Source organism: Pteropus medius, unplaced genomic scaffold (assembly GCF_902729225.1).
Source record: "Pteropus medius unplaced genomic scaffold, Ma_sr-lr_union100, whole genome shotgun sequence".
NCBI classification, from domain to species: domain Eukaryota; kingdom Metazoa; phylum Chordata; class Mammalia; order Chiroptera; family Pteropodidae; genus Pteropus; species Pteropus medius.
Genome location: NW_024349804.1, coordinates 11088026 through 11110129, shown reverse-complemented (window position 1 = coordinate 11110129; position 22104 = coordinate 11088026). Strand labels below are relative to the sequence as shown.

General features: G+C 50.6%; 1 protein-coding gene across 7 annotated transcripts in view; it reads left to right on the top strand.

The window, feature by feature from the left end:
* STX18 (syntaxin 18) overlaps positions 1-22104 on the top strand; it is a 103171-nt gene that overhangs the window by 48849 nt on the left and 32218 nt on the right. For all 7 annotated transcript variants that reach the window (XM_039838199.1, XM_039838201.1, XM_039838198.1 and 4 more), the window contains one exon: positions 13729-13796. In XM_039838199.1, coding sequence (XP_039694133.1) covers positions 13729-13796 — 68 coding nt within the window. The remainder of the gene's footprint in view (positions 1-13728; positions 13797-22104) is intronic.

Below are 22104 nucleotides of genomic sequence, written 5' to 3'. Positions count from 1 at the left end.
AACGCGCCGTTTGTGCGCGTGTCAGATGCGTGGCGCCCTTCGGAAGCGGCAGGGGGGCCCGTGTGCTTTTCACCTCTGCGCTACCGCCAAGCTTGCCGGGGTGCGGCTCTGCCCTGGAGGGGGCCAGGGCGGCGGGACAGCAGCGCCCTTGTCCCGGTACTGCCCCTTCTAGGAACCGGCCGTGCCCGGGCGAGTGCTGCCCAGGGCGCTTTCGGGAAAGGCTTTCCCAGATGCGCCGTGTCACGGAACTGCGCCCGCCTCGCGCTGCGCCTTTACCTGCCTTGCTCCTGGCCCTGGGACCAGTGGGGGCCACCCGTTACCCGCGAGGCAGCCAGACTCCCTGGGGCCCGATGGTGTCAGGTCGCGGACTCGCCGCGGAACCTCGGACGATGTGTTCAGCCTCCCCCGGGCCTCTGTTCCCTCCCCTTTCACGGGGACAGCAGCAGTGCGTACCTCGTCGCGTGGTGCTGAGGGTTGGATAGGGTAAGTGCGCGTGAGGCTCCCAGGCGTGCCTGGCCCCGGGAAGCGCTCAGGGGATGGCGGCCACCAGCACGCGGCCACCGTGCGCCGGTTACGCGGGGTTTGCGCCAAAGCCACTTTCTCTTCTGCTCTGACTCCAGCTCCCCACTGCTCAGCGGCCTCACGGTTACGTGAGTGGCCTGTCAGGCCCAGGTCTCCACGCCGCCCCTCCCGTCTGCTGCCCCACCGCGGGCCTCCGTCCAGGCTGACCTGGCCCCGTGGGTGAGACCCAGGCAGTGATGAAGGGGAAGCAGAAAAAGTTACACTGACTGAGGGCCTACTGTGTGCCAGACACAGTGTCAGACTCTTTACAGACATCGTTTTCATGGACGACTCGTGGCTCCCCTCAGAGTTACTGTCTCACATTTATACATCGAGGTTGAGGCTCGAAGGAGTTAAATAGCTTGCACACGGCCGTATTACTAGTAAGTGTCAGAGCCGGGATCTGAACCCAGTCTGTGTGACTCCGTAGCCCACACTTGAACTGCCAAGATGGGGAGAATGCAGCACACGTGCGCACTCTGCATGTGCAACCTCTACACACGTAGTCCCTGTGCTCTCACTGCACACACATCTGTGCACACACGCTATGCTCTCAGCCCCTAAACCAGACCGGGTTTGGATTGGATCTGAAAAGCCGTGTGAAGCCATGTCAGATCCTTGGGTGGAAACTTCCCGTTCTATTCACCCTCCTCCCTTCCTCTCTTCATCTTTATTACCTTCTTTCTTAATGTGCCTGGTCCACACTGGGTCTTACGTGTTTGTCAAGGGAGCAGATAAAAGAAAGGCTTCCAGGCACACAGAAAGCAGCAGTGATGGCTAACCAGCACAGGTTCGGGAAGCAGGGGCATGCCCCGCCACGCCTCACTCTGTGTTTTTGGGTCGATTGCTAGGCAGGTAGATGGGGAGGTGGCTTTCAAATGCTTTTGTGGAGGAAACATTTTAATGGACTAAATATTTGGACTATTAGGGCATCTGTGACTAGTTGAGCTGGCTGTCCACAGGGAGGGGGTCTATAACTGCATGCTTTTTCAGCCCTATTTTCATCCCATTTTTTTAATTGATGAGTTTTAGTTGCAGACATCTTTAATGAAGTAAAATAATCAGAATGGCAAATGACAAGTAGCCAAGGGAAATTATAAATATCGTGAAGACATAGTTGATCAGCAGTAGTCGAAGAAGTAGTTGATGTTAAGTCACCTTGACTCTGACATGAAAGGGAGCATGCTTTTAGGTGGCATTACTAGAAGCCCAGAGGCTAGAACAAGGGAGGTGATGGTGTGCTCTCCTCTGTGCTTCCTGCTGACACACAGAGTTCCCAATCCATTCTCAGGACATTTGTTTTTCGAGGCCCATAAATCACAGCAATCGGGAGAGTAAAGAATTCACGAGGGGATCGAGAATGTTTAGCTTAGAGAAGAGAGAACACTCAGATGGCGGGCACAGTAGCCGACCTTGATGCTGAGTGAAGGGGGCTCCACCGTCTGAGAGGGATGGACGGCCTGGGAGAGGCGGGGCCCTGCGTGCAGACAGCGCAGGCCAGTGTCTTCGGGCCGTGCTGGTCTCCAGACTCCGGGAAGGGCGGTGCCGCCGTGCTTCCCACTCTGCAGGTCATCCAGCGGGTGCCGGGCAAGTAGAAAGGTCACAGAAGCCAGGCCTGGGCCACGCTTTGGAAATGGGCGATGTGCTCAGTAAACGCACTTTGGGAGCTAGAAGATGGGAGTTAGACTGTGATTAGATGGCAGCGTGATCGTGAGGACGGTGAGTGTGAAGAGAAAGGTGGGCCAGACGGAGTGAGGAGGAGGAGTGAGGAGGAGGAGTGAGGAGGAGGAGTGAGGAGGAGGAGCCCGGGACCGCGATGGGCTTTCGTATTTTTTTGAGGCTGCCGCGTCCTAGACCTGTTTTAAAATGGGAGTTGCACTGAGCTTCACGGGTCACTAAGCACCATCTAGTTCGACTCAACTTTTAAATTGAAGTCATTAGTTCTTTCATTATGTCATTTACACTAAGAATGTAAGATTTTACTGTTTTTTAATTTTCGAATTTCTTAGAATAAGGACTCAATGTTAGAAAGGAGCAAACGTCTCAGGTTGTTAGAGAGTCGGTTGCTAATATCAAAAATCAGACCACCAGATCCGCCCCAGCTCGTGTCAGTTGTCCCTGTCCCCTCTGTGTAACCGTCCCTGTTTTCTGTGCCCAGGACTGTGAAGCCGGCATAGAAGAGTGGAAAACCAGCCTCCTTCCCCTTCCGTGCACGCTTTTCTCTCTCCTAAAAAACACGTGCCAAGTTCTGGAAACTGCGGTCCGGTAAGGTTGGCACCGGTTCTCGGCAGGTTGTTTAGCTGCTGACTAGTTTTTCTTAGATCAGGATCTCTTTTTTTCTAATGAGGTTTCCAGACGGATTTGGAATAGAGCACTTCAGACATTCAACTCACATATCACATGTATGATATTACATGTGCATGTGCATACCTGTATGTATAAGGTATATAACGCACATGCATTCAACTAACATCCATTCAGCTGGCAGACAGCGTGCCTCAAGGAGAAGGTGGGACGTGAACCCACAGTGCCAGGTTGTAAAATCCCCTTGGGCCCAGCGCATTTGAGTGGAAGTTTGGCCGATGAGAAAGACCTACCTTCCGGGCAAACTGAAGGGCGGGTGCCACGGTGCAGAGGCAGAGGTGACCGGCAAGGGACAAGCCGTGCAGTCGGGTGTGCGGGGGGTGCCGACGAGAAGCCGCCGGGCGCCAGCTGCTCTCGCAGGTATTCGAGTTGAGTGGGCAGGAGCCGCTGACCAGCGTCACCTGTGGGGAGGAGAAGAGGGAAGAGTCTAAAACGAGAGCGGTTTTCTAGCTTGGGGAACCTAGCAAGCGCTCGTCCTCCTTGGGGCGCAGGGACAGGAGGGGCGGGTGGGGGTGGTCAGGTAGCTGGCGCTTTGGAACCTGCAGTGGGCGCCGGGACCCGCTCGTCCCGAACGTGGCAGCGAGGCGGGGCTGGGCGGACGCGTCCTGTGGACAGTAAGTGCAGCCGTGGGCGGGAACGAGCGCGCTTAGTGAGAACGTGTCAGGGCAGGACGTCCTCTCAGGTCAGCGAAAGCGGAGCAGGCAGGGAAGGAAGGCGAGGACACGCTGTCAGGGTCTAAGAAGAGAACCTGGAGGGAGCGGGTCCCGGAAGCCGAGGGTGGACAGGGCGTCAGGCGGCGCAGGGAGACGGCACGGGCCGCTCCTGTGAGGACTGGACCAGGGCGGCCGGAGCTCCCACTGTGACCGTCGCCCCCCCAGCGCCCGCCTTCATTGAAGCAATCCCATGGGAGCGATCGAGCGATCGCCGGGAGAGCAGAGGGAGCAAGGACGGGGCCGTTCACACACGTAACCCCGCACAGGCTCGCCGCTGCGACCCAGAGCACCCGCGGAATGTCCGTGGCCGTGCCAGGCTCTTTTGTGGGTGACTAGTCGCCAGGAGTCTAACACAGGGACGGACGGGACGCAGACAGCCCCCACTGTGACTCCGGGGTGTGCCGGTCCTGAACTTTCCGCTGTAATTGGTATTGACGCATTTTTCAATTATGACTAAAGGGAGTGGGTTCGGAACGTCGTTAGTGGGCCTCCAAATTAAACTCGGGAACATGATCCTCGTGAAAAATCAGCTTAGCTTATCAGTAGTTGGCTAACATTTATACAACAGTGGTGGTTCTGGCTGTGCCTTTGGCTGCATACTAAACTGAACAGCAAGCTGTGTCCACTGATTGAATGAAAAAAATAACGATTTGGTGTTCCAGGGAACTTTTCACAATATGCCGGAGGGACCTACTGGAGTCTCTTTAATCTTGAACAATGGCTGTTTCTTGCAGAGGCAGATTATGCAAATCGGCACTTAGTGTTTCATAATCAATCAGGCCTTGCTGGGAGTGTTGGGAGTGCCAGCAGAACCGAATTCCTATCGTCCTGGGGGTTGGGGGCAGCTTGCAAGTCAGACCTCTGCTGTGATCAGCAAAGGACACTTGTGACTGCTTTGAACTCTCCCCACAGTTAAAATGCCAGGCGTCCTTTGAGAGGAACCCTACCGTTCTGCACCAGGGTTTTTGTTTTGCAGTCTATCTTCCTTTGGGTAATTTACAAAACACCCACGAAGGAGCAGCTAGCAGGGCTGTTCTGTGGGTGACACACATAAACAAAGCTGGGCCTGCCGCCTGGGACGACAGATGGCAGCCATGCTCCTGCGTTCCCTTTGTGTTGAACCTTCTTGGACTCGTCCAAGTGCACATGTGTATTTTAAAACAATGTCATTTCAGCTTCGGCATGTGCAGAACAATTAACCTTTAATGATCCTTTGATTCTAGATCAAAAACAAAGAAGCAGAGAGAATTTAAAAGCCCTTGGGAAAAAAAATTGTGATATTCTTGAGAGTTCCTATTCTTCCTACAGCCATGATACTTGTGTTGCCATCTAGTGGATAAAGTAGGCAGCAGACTTACTTGTGTGTGGAGTTCGTTTTACCCTGCTGTGAATTCTTGAAGGGATAGAAAAGCAGTTCAGTTCGGAGCATTAAATTATTGGGGAACCGCTTCGGGCTAGACGTACGCCTGAGCAGCTGACGTCAGAGACGTGACCACCTTTCAGAACAAGAAGGTCACGTGCAAGAGGGACCCTTCGCCTGGCCCGGAAGTGATTGTATTGTTAATATTAACAGTGAGAAAACCACGTTACCAAGTCTAGAAACTTGTTGAAGTAGAGAAAGATATTGATAAAGCAAAGTCTCCAAATCTTACCTCTGGCCTAAGGAATTGGACTTGATCCTGTGGGTCGTCGGGAGTCAGGGAAGTATGTGGGAGGATGTGCCATTTTTATTTTAAAACATTTTTTCTGATTGCAAAGATTGTACACACTAACTCTAGAAAATTGTTGAAGTAGAGAAAGATATTTATTAATAAAGCAAAGTCTCCAAATCTGACCACCCAGACAACCGTCGATATTCTGATGAGTCTTTTGGAGTCCCTTCTGTCGTGTAAACAGCTTTAGGTGTGAATTTCATGTATTTTACGTAAATGGATCCCACTACCCGCTCTGGGCAGGTTGGTTGCCCACGCAACAGTTTGCTTGTGGGAAGGCCACCCCTGTCAGTCCCTGGGGTCGAGTCTGTGTCAGCGGCACAGTCTGCCCGTGGGCCCAGATGTCACAGGCGCACGAGTGGGGATGTTTGTGTGTGAGGAAGTCTGCCTTGTGCTAGATGGGGCGTGTGGAGCACTTTGGTGTCTTGATGATTTTGGAAATCAGCCTTATTAAAATAATAGCCACTTAACAGTGAACTCGATTTATCGTCCGATAGAAAGGGCTAAGTCCGATGAATTCCGGTAGTTTTAGAATGGAGTTTAAATAAATTGCCCGGTTAAGGAGCAGCTTCCTAAAGAAGCCAGATCCTGGCTGATCCCAGGTATGGCTCTTGGCTTCCTGTTGCCCCACAGCTGCAGATGCGGCCTTTACCCTGAACAGATCACCCCAGCACTGGGCACTTTTGGTCTTAAAATATGCCGGCTACAGCCTCCTGGTACGAGCAGCCCTCGGAGCACTGCCGTGCCCACGTGCAACAGCAGGGGCGTCTTCGTGGGCACACTTGTCTCTCATTCGTTTTGAACCATTTATGCGAAATGTGTTATGGGATCTTCTCACCTGGAAAATGGGATCGTAATGACAGTCTCGTGGGGTTGTTTCTAGATGGAAATGAGGTAGTGGGTGCAGAGCATGAGCCTGGCGCCCACTGCGTAGTATACACTCAGTAAAAGGTGGCTCTTAACTCGTGCCGCTCCTATTTTTAAAACATAATTTTTGCGTCCTTCACTTTGTAGTGAAGCCAGGAATATTAAGCAACTTGCTCAAAATTTCAGTTGGCACAACTTAAGGATTTAGGGGAGCCTATAAAAACACCCCTTTCTTCCCAGCCCAATTTTGGAACCACCTGAAAGAGAAATACAGGAGCCAGAACACACAAAAAAATACCCAAAAAAACAAATGGAGAACCTGATTTTAGATTTGTGGCCAAATATGGGTGGAGCACGGACCAGAACAGACCCTCTGCGGGCTGGCTGCCGAGCGTGCTCACCGCTCCCCAAATCAGAAGCCAGTTAAGGCACACCTCTTCCTCCTGCGAAGAGTGAGGGAAGGCTTGCGAGGGGCCAGGAACGTTTGTCCAGCTGAAGTCCCGCCAAGCGAAGCCTAAGGAGCGGGGACTCAGGGTCGCCTTCAGCAGTAGGTGACAAAACAGATCAGAGCCCGAGAATCTCGGCCAGCGCCCCGGGTTTCACACCACCTGTCTGTCGTCCACCCTGCTCCCTAAACCCCTCACAGAGCCCTTTGCCCAGAGCCCGCTCTGCCCTCGCCCCATCCTGAGCTAACGTGTGGGCAGAGGTGAGCACAGGTGTCCCCTGGTCAGAGAACCCATCCTGGAAGTGTTCAAACCCCGTGGTTTGTGCCACAGTGTGTTGAGTGATGATCAGGGTGAACCGGTCACCAGTGGACAGTGTCTCTGACCTCCCTGTTCCTTGCTCATGCGGCAGGCCTTCTCTCACCATCCCTGTGGCCTTGATAGGGGTGGTCCAGGCCGCTCACGTAGCAAAACACAAGGGACAGCAGCCGACCTCTGAGGAGACGGCGTCGGCCAGGGAAAACATTCTCTTTAGATAAACGCATGTTCCCGCTTTATCGCACAAGGGACTCTGAAATGAGCACTATGCGGAAACATTCAAAAAGCTCTTCGTGGAGATCTTTCTATGCCCACTGTAGTTAAAAGTATTTTTAAATCAGTACATGCAAATATTCTCACGTAAAACCCTGCTTATATTCCTGTGAAGAAAAACCTCAAACTTAAGCTAAATATTAATGGTTTTATTAGTCTTTTAGCAGTATAAAATAGAATAAATAACGCAAGCTTTGAGTCATAGACCTGCGATCCATCCCCCCCTCTCACTTGTGACTTGTGACCTTGCATGGGCCTCAGTTTCCATGTCATTAAGTGGGAATGGGGGGTCACGTCTGCATCATCCGATTGTCATGGGGGCAGTGAATGACAGCACACGACGAGCAGCTTATGCAGTGCCTGGCACCCCCCGTGGCTGGTGCTCTCAGTAGGTGGCCGTCGCCACTGGGCAAATCGCGTGTGTCGTGCATCGTCGAATCCAGATACAAGAAGCAGAGACCAGCACAACGTGGCCCCCTCGGATGCTTTCCCCAGCCCCCAGTCGTCTCCTGGTGCCTTCTGCACTGGAAAACTACGGCTGTGACTCAAGAATCTGTGCTTACACTGGGAGCCAAGGACTCAAGCCTGATACTTAGGCTGCCTGGGTTCCATCCAGGCTTCACCCCATGCGTCCTTGAGCAAGTTACTTACCGTCTCTGACTCGGTTTTCTCATCTGTAAAGTTGGGGGTGCTAACGGGACCTACTTCTTGGGAGTTGCTGGGAGAATTAGACGAGCTGGCGTATGCATACTTAACTCTCCACAAAGGCATCGATTTTTTTAAGTAACATCGAGTCCGTTAAATGGAACTTTAAGCAAAGATTTGCAAATACTTAGAAATAAAGGAGCTAGATAGAGATTGTGGATGGGATTTAATCGTTGGCTCAAGTGTGGGCTACTCCCGTTTGGGCAGCAGAACATCTGTACTTCAGAATGACAGAGTGTTAAGGGAGTGCTTAAATGGGAGATTTTTAAAAATAACATTTTATTAAGGAAAATTTAAAATACATATTACAGTAGCCAGGATGGCATAAGCAACCCCCGGGTACGTGTGTGCTCATGTCCAGCAGTCACCGACTCAGGCTGATCCTGTTACATCTGTTACCTCCCAACTCATACTTTGCAGCAAATCCCACGTATCATAACATTTTATTTGCGAATTTTTCAGTATATATCCATAAAACATAAGGATTCTAAAAAATAAAAGCATAATATAATACATAACGCTATTATCATACCTAAATAAAAATTTCTTATAATTCCTTATTATCATTAAATCTTAAGTGGGAGATTTTTTAAACCAGTGAAATAATACACAGCAGACACTAAAATGAATTTAATATCAAATGATCCTGGAGGATACCGGCATATTCATCAGTGTAGCGGTAGTGAGGGAGCCCCGGCTAGTTCAGCGAATTAGGGGTTCTGCTTCCAGCTCGGTCGGTAACACCACCTCGGGGCTTTGGGTTCTTTCCACTAAGAAAAATATCTGTTTCCATAGGACTGTTGACAGAATTCAATGAAAGAACCCACTTGACTGGTATGGAGGGGATCCTTTCCTTTTTCTTTTAGCTGTAGTTCAGGTCCTGTTTTCAGCTGCAGTTTATGTTAGAAGTGAAGGGTTCTCTGTTCTTTGTCCACGGCATCCTCTCCGACAGAGACATGTGTAGTACGATGTGGCAGTGGAGTCAGAACCGCAGCTCACAGGTGTGAAAGCTTGCACGTGGACCGGCAGTCAGGCGGGAGGGGAGGCCACCGACTTTGGGAGAATAGGTCGTCTCCGGAGCCTGCGCGGATTTACCGCTGATCGACACCACACTTTCTGACCCTTGAGGGGAGTTGTTTGCACAGATGGCCGGCGTGTTCCTCTTCACTGTTTTATGCACACAGTTATCTGGGTGCAAACTTGTGATGCTCTCGATGCCTTTCGATCCAACTCATACGGCAGGAATGAGCAGATCTTGAAGCCTTTTTGCTTTGGGGTGTTCTCTCCTGCCCTCTCTTCTCCCTCCCTGCCCCTTTCCAGCATTTAGGCACTGCTGGAGCTCCAACAGTGGATAGCACGTAGATCTCGACCTCAGAGAACTTAATAGTGTCGTGGGGGTCACAAATAAATACTTCTAATATAATATGGAAAGTGCTGGAGTGTCCCTCATCTGCCCTAGCCTGTGACACGCCCCACAACACGGGTCAGCCCCCAAAGCACTCCCTGAGTTTAGCCTTCGCATCTTGTCACTGACCTGGTCCCACAGAGACTTTGCCAATGCCCCCTTCCTTCCTCCCAGGACCTTCTCCCTGCCCCTGCTCCCCAGGCCATTTAGTGATGTCAACACTAAGAAATGGACATTGGCTTTAGATCTTTATGGGGTTATTGTACTTTCATTTCACTCTGATTTTCTTGTCAAACTTGACACGGGAATGATGGCCTTTCTCCTTCTAAAAGTAAGAGGCTTTCTCTTTAGGTACATATATAAGGACTCTTAAAATTAGCACTATATTGCAGAAATGTTAAAAATCAAAAGCAAACAGTTTCTCAGGCTCTCTAAAAATTCAGGAACATTAGAATATCAGAACTGTGTGACATATATGCTACCTTTGGCAGTTTCCTCAAAAATAGGACTAAGCACAACAGTAAGCAGATCAGAGTTTGACCAAGAATCTTTACAAAGATGGTGATCATCATGTGATTAAAATGTCCAGTTATTCCTTACAAAGATAACTCTATCATGTGATGCTATTTAGGGACTTAAGTTGTCCATTTAAGGAAATCAAAGACCAATTGAAATTTTTTCTTTGTTATTGATTCGTTGTGATTTTTGTGTGTGTTTATTTTAGGACTCTAATAGAATTTCAGGGCTGTCAAATACCTACAAAAACCTTAATGCTCATTTATTTCCTTTCCTTCTTGGCACTTGAAATATCACTTTATACATTGCACTCATGTTAAGTATTGAGTTATTACACTGATGATATTGTTAAGTCAGTAATTGACACCTCTCACCTTGTCAAGCATTCCATTTAATCCTGAGTAAGCTTAATTCCATTTTAATAAATTCATATTATAGAAATTTGCCATTACAGAGCATAAGAATTTGGGATAGAATGAGTTATACTTTAAGCGAAGCCTCCTATAATTGTGTTTTTTGAGATGCTCGTGGGGCCGTGTCCCCGGAACTCATCCCCATGCTCCATTCCGCTCCAGTGGACTCCACCTAGCTGCAGATGGGGGTGAGGGGGTAACGGGGTGGGCAGCAGGATCTAGCCTATGTAGTGGTGTCCTTTGGACCTCTTAAAGCTTTTTACGAAAACTTTATGACTCCTCCAAAAACTGGTTTTGGATAGAAAGGTTTTAAGTAGGTGTGCCGTGGACTGAAGGCGTGCCCCAAAATTCATGCATTAGAGCCCTAGTCCCCGTGTGATGGTATTTGGAGGCGGGGCTGCTGGGAGGTGATTAGGTCATGAAGGTACAGCCATCGTGACAGGAGAGAGGGGCTCTCTCTCGTGAGGTTTCAGCCATAAGGCAGCTGTCTACAAACCAGGAAGGGGGCCCCCGCCAGACACCGAGTATGCCGGCGCCTTGACCTAGGACTTCCAGCCTCCAGAAGCGTGAGAAGTATGTGTTTGTGTTTAAGCCGCTCAGCCTATGGTATTGTTACAGCGGCCCAAACCAGCTAAGCCGAGGTGTAATAGTTTCTTATTGCTGCTGTGACAAAGCACCACAAACTCAGTGGCTTAAAGTAACACACATTTATCATATTACAGTCTCGTAGGTCAGGAGGACCCGGCCCCCATCCTCTGGCTGAAGTCAATGTTGGCAGGGCTGTGTTCTTTTCTGGGGAGACTAGGGGAGAAGCGTAGAGACCACCCGCATTCCTTAGCTCCCTTCCTGGTCTTCAGAGCCAGCAACATTGGGTGGAGCCCTCCCACTGCCTGCCTCCTCCGCAGCTAGGGACCCTCGTGCTTACACAGGGCCCGCCTCCCCGGGGAGCCCAGCGTCATCTCCCTGGTTTAGGGTCAGCTGATGAGCAACCTTAATTCCATCTGCTACGTTGCTTCCGCTTTGGCGTGTAATCTAATATGTTCATGGGTCCCAGGGATCAGGACCCCGACATCTTTGGGGGAGCGGGCATTATTCTGATACCGCAGTAGGTATAATCCCTTTGAGATTGTGCAGTCTCCACTGTTTGTTCTACATTTAGTACAAGTTTTTGAGACTCTGCTGTGCCCCAGGAACTGTGCCCGACACGCTCTGGGGAAGAAGGGGACTCTTCAGCCTCTAGGAGCTTGCGGTCTGACAAAGGGAGCTCAGTCCAGAACAAGCCACGTGGTCACCTCGAAGGGCTGGATGCCGAAGTGGGAGCACATGCCTGAGCAGGCTGTGGCTGTACCTGGGCGTGCAGAGTGGGTGTGGGGAGGGAAGAGGGTCTCTGAGGGGGGCGTGGATTTTGCGATGGAGACAGGGTGGCTGGGGCACTTCGCGGGAAGGGAGACCCATACAACGTGCGCATTGGGAAGCCCTGGGACTTGGAGTCCTTGGGGAGCGTGGTGGGGACGGAGGCCCCACGGGACCTCTGAATCGCTGAATTGTGAAGACCCTTGACTGCTGTGTTGGGAGTTTGGACTTGACCCCATTGGTTAGGGCCAGAGGTCCCACTCGGCTGCCCTTCGGCAAGTGAGCCAGCAGAGCTGCTTCCTTCGGCTGCGGTGTACTTTAAACAGAGTTCACTGCCACCGACTGTACTGCGCTCATCCACTTCCCTGGCCCTCGTGGGCAGGGGCTGGGTAAGGGGTCGGAAACTATCTAAAGTTTTAAAACGGGACAGTAACTTGATCGGATCTTGCATGTGATGCAGTAAACACCTTATTTGCACATCTCTTAAATTTTTTTTCCCAGTAGCCTTTAAAGTCAGATTTTATAGTGCAGTTTATGTGGGAAACAGAATAAGAGCGTGAGGAAGGCAGCTGTGGGGCGCGGGAAGACGCGCCGAGTTCTGACTCAGTCCTGAGTTCGAGTTTGGGCCCCGTTGGGCATGAAATGCGTGATCTGGGACAAGCCGCGTAGCTCTTGTGAGGTCCGTTTTCCCCAACGGGTGAATGAGAGTGGAGAGGTCAGGGCCCACAGCGGGCTGTCGGCAAGGGGACCGGGCCGGTAAGTGCCAGTACCTGACACAGCCAGGGGCATTGGACGGACTCTCCGTCACTGTCCCCTGGGGAACAAACGAGTATTGTGGCAACACTTAATATTTTTCCTGATTCCTACTTTTTAAATGCTGGAGGGTACTTTTCTGAACTGCATTTATTTGTGTAGACTCTGGGAAATTTAACTGAACTGCTACTGACCTGTCTGCAGACAGATGCTGGATGTTTCTGTTGTGATAAATACCATTTTTGTGTTCAGACACATGCTCACTCACCGCTTTCTGTGCTTCATGTGGGGTTCAGAACTGCGGGGGGCGCTGTGCTGCCCCTCCTCGCATGGCTCGTAATCCCACTGACGAGCACGCGTGTTAAAGTAAGCCGGAGGACCGGCGGGTGTGACTGAGTGCCAGGTGGGTGGTATGCAGAGTGCTTTCAAGTCCAGAGCAAAGGGAAAATTAGCCTGAGTTGGCCTTGACAGAAAGACCTTCACGGAAAAGATGGAAGTTGAGCAGACCCTTCAAGGCTGGGCCTTGCGTGTTTGGAATAAGTACAAGGGGCGTTAGAAGGAAGGCACTGTGAGTGGCGGTCACAGGACAGAGCGGCCCCGGCTTAGTTAAACACGCTCTCCTTCCGGAAACGCTTTTACCCCTGTCAGCCGCGATCCTGGGTTTCTCCCTGGGCCTTTTTATTTGATTACTCTTTGAATCCCTAGCTCCATGCGCAGTACTTGACACATGGCAGGTGCTTTAGAGTATGTGTTCATGATGCCGGAGACCAGCCATCCAAATAGCATCCTTTGCACGTCTGCGTTCTTTTCGTTCATCCATGGCAGTAGGCCATAGGGAAGGGGGAGATTGCCGTGTAGGGGTGACTTGTTGCCCCTAATCTCGTGACTGCTGCTCTGCGTGGGCCCTTTTTTGTAAACGTGAAAGCTCCAGCCTTAGGATCCGTCCCCTAGGGCACTTAGAAGGAGCCTTCCTTGGTAAATCGCAGACATAAGACACGTGAAGGAAGGAGCTGGCCTTTCCCGGACACATGCTGCGTGGGTCCCAGACATGCATGACTTCCTTTAATCTCGAAGCTCCGTAGAGATATCTCTTCATAATGGCACAAATCACAACAATCACAGGAATAAGAGACCAAGGCCCAGGAATGCGGGTGACTTTGGGGAAGTCACCCAGAAAGTTAGTGATTATACGAGAGTCTAAAACGAAAGTTGTCCAATTTTTAGCTTCAAAATCTTTCTACAACCTGCACTCCATTCTCTATTAATTTAAAATTTATTACATATGATTGTAACATCCTATCTACATAAACTGTTTGTTTTTTTTAATTTTAGATTTCACACATTGGAAAACTGAGAGATTTTCTTCTGGAACACAGGAAAGATTATATTAATGCTTATAGGTAAGTGCATATTTTTTACCACGACTTTGCAGACTGTGTTCTTTCCCCCATGCCTGTATTCCATTTGAGCTTTTTGTTCTAGCTTTTTAAAAATAACTCACAGTTGTTATGGGGAAGACGAGTTTGGCAGTGGCACCTACAGAGCAACAGGGAGCCCCTGTAGCCAGGGTGGGCTCCGCCACAACCCACGTCCCCAGTCACCACGTCCCCACTGCAATGTCTTCTGTTTTGAGACTCCAGTGCGTTTGCATCTCTGCGTGTACCATCCACGTTGTGAACATGCAGAGGTTGATGGGACAGCTTCTCACCTGATACATATTTATTAATCAGATGAAGGGATGATTCAAGTCACATGAAAATGCCATTTAGAGAGATGCGCCCTTGCCTCCAGTGAGGGTCATGGTCAGGGTGACTTTTAAAGAGAGAGCATCTGATGGAGGTTTCCAAAATGGCTTCTGGACTAGACCCAGCGCTGGGCAGACACGGGCGTGGCAGTGCAGACACCTGGCCGCAGCTTGGCTCCTGCCACGGGACGCAGCTTCGCGTGCGCTACGTAAGTTGCCGGAAAGCCGGATGGGGCGTACGAGACGGTGTCACTGGGAGCAGCTGCTAAGGGCTGTGTCGTGGTGTTCGCACCTCAGAAGCCGTCCTCTTGCAAAGGTGGGGGATATAGAAGAGATTTAAAGAGCCTTGTCCAGATATGCAGAAATGAAAATGCTTAACATAAATTCTTAACAGAGAAAATAATTATACCTCAGGTGAATTTTAAATAATCCCTGCCGCTTTGTCTACTTTAAAAATATAGGCAACTTTATACTTTTAAGTGTATTTCATTTGTATAATTTTGGAATATACTAAAATTATCATTCTAATGCATATACCAAAAAGACCTCATTTTTAAGTTCTTCGTTTAAATAGTTGGCGAACACTAGATGGCAGTGTAAATTTTATTTCTAATGGTATGTTTGTGCATCAGATACTGATTTTACAGTCCATAAAAGTGGAAGCTACGGTCATTTTGGAAAGCCAAACCACACTGGTATAAATCACCAGTCTCCAGCTCCTTTGTTTAGTGCCTGACAACTTAGGTGACAGGTGTGGCTGTCATTCTTTCATGAAAGTCCATTGTTAATGTCCTCTCGCCTTGAAAAGGCATCCAGCTTGGCGACTGTTGCTGACTTTGACTCTTGGTTTGGCTCAAGCCACCCAGCCCCTTATTAGCTGTGTGCAACCGAGGAAGTCATTTAACCTGTAAAACCCATTGTCTTCCTCCAGACTAGGGCTCAGCAAACGACAGCCGGCAGGCCCGGTCCAGCCCGGCGCCTGCGTTTGACAGCCTGGGAGCTAAGAGTAGTTTTTACCTTTTTAAGTGGCTGGGGGGAAATAATGTTTGACCACAGAGGAAAATTACACGAAACTCAGATCTCAGTGTCCGTTGGTAAAGCGTGTTGGATTTCCGCCACGCCTGTCAGTTCGTAAACATCTTTGGCTGCTTTGGTGCCGCAGCAGCAGGGTTGAGGGTGTGTGACAGACTGCGTGGCCCGCGAAGTCTCACGTATTTACTCTCTGGACTTTGTCGGAAAAAGTTTGCAGAGCCCTGCTCTAAATAATGGCAGCTAGTCGGGACGTTCAAACGTGACGATATAATTGAAATGCGGGGCAGAAAGGGAAAGCGGCGGCTTTATAAAAGGGCCACTGTGTCAGCGTGCTGTCCTGTAACTTCGCAGTCACTAACCTTTCGATAAAGGTAGCGCTAGGACAGTTCTTGACGGCACAGCTCAGCTCCCACACAGTGCGTCCGTGCTCCCAGGCCACTGTGGCCCGGACTCACTCCGAGTCCTCTGCCCTGATGTCCCTCAGCATAGTGGGCCACGGGCCTAAGCCCTCCCCTCTCCCTGCATCGGTGACAGCTCTGCCCCTTATATAAAGCTGTGACTGAGCGTCAGGTCGACCTGTCGCTCCTGGGGCCAGTCCATCACCCCTTCATAGAAATGCAGTTCTTAGCTCTTTATTCCAGTCTCAGCTGGTCATTGCCAACTCACGTCCGCTGAGCTCCATTTCTCGCCCTGATTCAGTCCTTTTGAAAGAGCGTGGGCTCTGGGGTCAGCCACACCTGACATGCAGCCATAGCTCTGCCTGGTACCAGGTGTAGCTCACGTCGCATCTGCTCCTTATTTCTTTGTAAAATGTGGAATGTTCCTAGAGCCATGTGAGAGTTCCTGGCACATACAAGCCCCTTGGTGGAGCTAATTGAATTGGAACCCCGCTCTACCTGGGATGCAGTTGGGGGGTGGTCATTTAAAAAAGAAAGCGCCTCTGTTTTCCGCTAGAGAGAGATGGGAGGGAGGGAGGAGGGAGAGATGGGATGCAGGAGTCTGGTTATCGGTTTTATCACTGGTAAAATCTGGAGTGGCAGGCAGAGCTTAGGGCTGCGGGTGGGTGGCCTTGATGAGGGCTCCGAAATGAGACTCACCGTTGGTGCCACCGAATAGTCACAGTTGCTGGGGCAGAGACAGCACATGAGAGGAACAGAGCAGAACCTCTGTGTCTAAGCAGGCGGACCCCAAAGAGCGTGTGTGTTCATGGATGCTCGCGTCCATGTCCAGGCCCAGTTCCTTCTGCCGGTTGTCAGAGAAGTCCCTCCCCCTCCCATGGGAGTGGTGGGTGGGGAGAGGGCTGAGGGAAGGGGGCTGAGTGTCATCCTGGGAGAGCCGATTCGCATAGAAACACGAGCACGGCGCATAAGCATTCCGCTCGATGGCCCCTCCAAGGGCCAGCGGACTGTGTATGTAAAGCCTTCCTTCCTGCCACTCCTGCCTCCCCGAGCACTGCGCTGGCCTTGGCCTGCGTCTAGGAGCGTTTCGGATAGAATATGACGGTGGGATTGAAAGAATACGTCTGGAAGCACTGCCTGCGACCCGGAAGGCCGTGTTAGTCTGACGTAAGTAGGAAGCTGTAATTTTTTCCGTAATGCAGAGCTCAGACTTTCTTGACCCATTTAATATTTTTGAATAATGGCATTTTACTAGAGCAGGACAGCACGTAACCTAGGTAGCCTCCGGCTAGGTCTCTCGAATGATTTAATTTAAAAATAATTTCTCCGCTCTGGTACATGTACTTTTCTGCAATATCCTGGCAACAAAACAATACCAGTTGGGGGAAATTTGCTTGGTTTCTGTTGTCGTTACTAATAGAATAACCGTACTGTGAATTTCCCGCTCGAAAGGTTAATGTGGAACGCGTCCTCAAGGGACATCGTCTTTTACCTGATCGGTTTTATCAAGTTCACCTTTAGGCCTTTTCCGTTTCACTGAGCTGAGGTGCCGTTAAATTGAGACGTAGTGTGGGAAGATGCCAATCTCATGTTGTCGGAGTTAGTCTTTTCTGGGGCTGCTCTGACCAGGGGCGCGTATTCACACGAAGCGAATGCCTTGTTTCCTGTTTGTTTGTCCCTGACCCCTTACGCCTCCATATCTGATGTGCTGATGTCTAGCTCAAGGCTCCTGGCCCCCCTGCTCACCACTCCCCCTCCTCCCATGGGGATCGGCCTGGGCGGGGGTGGGGAGTGGGGGGAGGGGTGGAGCATGCTTGCTCAGCCCCGCTTCCCCACTTTGGGGTGTGGGGTCGGCTGCCTCAGGTCGAGTACATTCTGTCAGGGTTCCGTGTTAAGCCGGGGGTGTTGGGATAGGGAAATACTTCTCTCTTGCTTCTCAGGTTGCACGGCGGGGAGGCCCCTCCGTTCCCCAGGAACCGGGGCTTCCTTCCCACCTTCCATCTCTCCCAGAAAGCTGGGGGTTGGGCCAGGGTGGAAGCAGAGCGAGGACTTAGCCCGTGACTGGGACTGGGGCTTCGGCTTCGTCGCCCCCTCTTCTCTTTGGGACGGGCCTGTCGTCAGGACGCAGAGAATGGTAAGGAAAATGGAGACTTGGGCATCCTAGAGAAGTTTTACTCAAAAGAGGGGAGAAATTGGGCAGAAGCTCGTAGGAGACGTGGAGTTGAGAGGTTTTGTTTTGTTTTTTGAGTTGGAAGAAATAACACCATGTTTGTATGTTGCTAGGAAAGGCCCAGCAGACGGGAAAAACACTGGTATTGTCAGTAACTAGTGCATGTAGTATTCACCGCGTGCCAGACACTGACTGAGCACGTGCACATGTTCATTCATTTAAGGCCGATGGTGCAGGAGAGAGACGCGAATCGCTGGGGCCAACCCAGTGCCCAGGCGGAGGGGCGCAGCTAGGAGACGGGCACCTGATCCAATGTAGCAGAGAAAAGGCAGAGTCTGGGGACCCAGAGGAAGGGAGGTGGGGAGACGCGGTGAAGTGGGAGCTCGCAGGAGTTCTCAGAAAACAGGAAGCGAAGTTCTCCCTGACCCTGGAGAGTGGGAGGAAGGTGTTGGAGTTTGAGGAACGTGGGGAAGGTAGGACACGGTCATCTCGCAGAGAAGGAAAGCACATGCGTGGGGCCTACAGCGTCATTGCCAGGTACCACCCGAGGTTAGTAATCATGGTGATGCCAATGTTTGATCTCTTTCTGGGACAGCGAGCCGATAACTCTTGCGTCTCTCTCTGACCGGTCTCCTCCATCTCTGCCGTAACGCCAAACGGGTCTTCCCGTTGTTTCCCACCCCAGCGTTCGTCCGGCAGCCAGGCTTCTACGCCCCACAGAGATTAGGATCAACGGGGTCAGATCCACTAGCCCAGACCCTGGCAACCAAACATTCCTGCGTGCCTGTCATGGAAGCAGCCCGTCACGACGAGTTCTAGACTGCACTAGATTCTTACTCTTGATCAGGCATGGCGAGCGTTAGTAGCCTCGGGCCTGCCTCAACCCCGTGGCCCTCGTCACATGTGTCACAGTGACTTTCTCCTTTCCCCTGAACAGGTGGTAGCACTTCAGAAAGCAGTCCTTTATTTCTTAAAGTCTCTTCAGTTTCTCCAGACTTTAGCACAACATGGTTAGAAGGCCATTTGCCCTGGTTTCTTTTTTTAAAATAAAGTGCTAGTCATGGAACATTTGGTCCCAAGAGCATTGCCTCTCTCCTTTTAAATCGCATTAGAAGGACCGGTGTTAATAGTGGTTTCTTCCTTTCCCATTTCCAGTTCTTCTCTCCCTTCTGTGTTGTTTCTCTTAATACCTTGCTCACCCAGGCCCCAAATCTCAGGGTCCGATGATGCTTTGCTGCCGTCATCTGTCTCGCTCCTGAGACTTTATATCTCAGAATCATTCCGTCTTTCGAGTCTCTGCTACCGCTCACACTCAGCCAGTGCCCCCTCTGACATTTCAGTTCAGCATAAATTTATCGGCACGTACCTGATACGTGCTGCTAGGGGTACAAAGATGACTAAGCAGGATCCTCCGCCCAGTTTCCATCACTGTTGCCTGAGCTTCCTCCTCGTTCCATCGAATGCAGTATTGCCACATTTATCCCTGCCAAGCTCAGCCCTGCCTCTGGCTACAGAATAAAACTCCTTTGACCTGCGCTGGAAGCCCACCAAGAGCTCACCCCTTCACCTGCCCCGTGCCCCAGCCAAACCGAAGCGCCGGCTGCTGTCCAGACAGGCTCCCTCCCCTGATTCCATTCTGGTACTTAACACAGAGTATTTCTGCTTGTGTTCCCATGGCCACATCCTGCCTTCCAAGGTTGCGTTCATAGATCACTTTTCCTCCCAGGCGATGAGTGGGAAGGAAGCATCTCCTCTCCTTCTGAACGCCCCCCTACCTATTATGACGCGAGCGGTCCCCTGGCTGGTGGTAAGGAGTATGGACCCCAGAGCTGGGGTGCCTTGCTTCAAATCCCAACTCTGCTAATTACTTGCTGTGTGACCTTGGCAAGTTACTTAACCTCTCTGTGTCATAGTTGCATCGCGTGTAAAATGGAAATTATAATAGTACCTACCTCATAGAATTTCGAGTATTAAGTGGGTGAATATACCTGAAAGACTTAGAACAATGGGCAGTGTTAATGCATGGAAGATGTTACATAGTTGCATAACTGTTAGCCTTTGTCCTGTGACGTAGCACGTACACAAACCTGTGGTTCTTGCCTGTTATATAGTTTATTGAGAGCAGAGTCTATATTTTATGTCTGTAGATAGTAACAGTTTAATTTTATAACGTGTATTGCGCATATACTGTGGGCAATAGCATTGTATAGGACCTTGCCCATAGTATATGCCCAGTACACGCTGTGATGTTAATCTGTTACTATTTATAGTAAAAATAAGATTGTAGTCTTTAACTTTTGTCCATACCTTTTCAGTAGCTTATGAACAGAGTGTAAAATAATATAGTATTCTCTCCTCTCTATCCTCAGGAAATATCTAGTTGCATATTAAATCAACAGGCAAATATTGGTATTTTGTGATTTTGAACTTCCTTAATATTCTAATCAATGAAATAATAAGCAAATATTCCTTTAAATTTCTGAACCAGTAAATAAACTATCCACTTTTTTCTCCTTTCTTCCTGAAGTAAATTGGCTAATCCAAACCTATACCTAACAGTCTCTTTTAACTGAATCTAATACTTAGATGCATTGAGATCTGTAATAAAATTATTCCTCTTCCATCATAAAGGAAATAAAATTAAAGCTTGATAAATTTATGTATGCACATCCTATGAGAATATATTTTTTGGAATTATTGCTCAGATAGTTAACCTTTTCAAAATCATGAGAATTTTGTTATTGTGATACTTAATTTGGGAATCTGTCACCAGCAAGCATTCATTACTTTTGATGAATTTGTTTCTAATGCTCATTATATCTCTAGTGCTGTTCTTAAAATGTCCCAGAAAAATAAGAGCCCGAACCCTTCTTCGGGTTGCTCCATCTCCTCATCTGACACGTTCTGAACTTGGGGTGCTATCTTTGGCCAGCACCTACCCCTTTCCTTCCACACCTGTGTCATCGTCTGTGCTCTGTATCCTAGGCTTCTCCTCATTTATGTCCACGCCCTGCCGGTCACGTCACCTATTACATGTGTCTCAGGCTGTGCCTCCTCTCTCCCCTGACGAGGTCTCAGCCCAGGCTTTCGTCATCTCTCCCCGGACGCTGCACTGGCGTGTCATCTGTCTGCAGGCCAGCCGCCATGAGGAACCCATGCAAAATGCAGGTCCCTCTGTTTAAAATCCTCCAGTCGGCTAAGTAAGCGGTCCCCAGCTTCTGTACTGCAAGGCTCCTTTCCAGTGATAGAGGAATATTTGTCTTTTATATGATTGTTGTGTTTTGGGGAAAGCTGTCGATACTAGAAAAGCAGCCATGTGCGATTCAGTGAGCATTTTAGATGGAGGTGTACTTATTCATCATCATACCATTTACGTTCTTTCGAAAAATAGTGGGGACACAGGCGGACATATTGAGTACATCTGTGATACACGCATGCACATGTGCATATGCTGTGCTGTCCCTTGATGTAATTCAGGGGCCCCAGAGGCCGAAGCAAGGACGCTCGGTTCGCAGGGGCCACCGGTTTACTCCTGTTTTCCTGTTTCTCAGACGTGCCCTGGTGGGGACCCCACCTGCTGTGGTCATTCCAGCCAGGACCCGCAGGTCTCTGGCTCTCCTTGTGGCATGTCTTCCTCGCTGCCTGCCTGGTACCTCCCCGCCACCAACTGGCCACTACCCCCCGGGCCCCACCGTCCACTTCCAGACCAGCACCGTCACCGCCGTTCCTCATGCTCCCTGTTTCTGTGTCGGCCTCCCCTGTCGTGTGGGGGTCAGAAATGAGCCCTGTTCAACTTTGAACCCTCGGCCCGGCCACAGGGGCTGACGTTTGTGTGGGGTGGTGTTTGTGTGCATGCATGGGCTGCAAGGACCAGATAAGTAAATTAAAACCACACGCAGGGCAGAGAACGGTGCCGGCGTATTCTCTGTGCTCGGCTGAGCCTAGTGCGCCCACTGCGTGCCCGCACCGTCTTCGTCTTCGTACTGGGGACACGACACGAATGAGCGGGATGGAGCCATGCTTCCAGGAGACTCGTGGGGGGAGGGGGCGCGGGGCAGCAGAGCAGCAGTAGGACTCAGAGAGCCCCAGCCCTGGGTCGCAAAGCGATGCAGGAGAGTGGCCTTGGAGACGAGAGACGACAGCGTAGTGATTGCACAGCATGGAAGAGCAGCGGTGGCAGGCGGGGGCCAGCACGGAGGGCGGCCGGGGGAGGCCGCGCTGTCAGGCCTCTGAGCGGAGGCCGCGGACGTCTGCCGGGAGAGCACGCCACGCTGTGGCAGGGGCGTGGCCGACGTGGGGACAGCAGGGAGGCCAGTGTGCCTGGAGTGCAGTGAGCGAGGTATGTGGCAGGAAGTACGGTCACA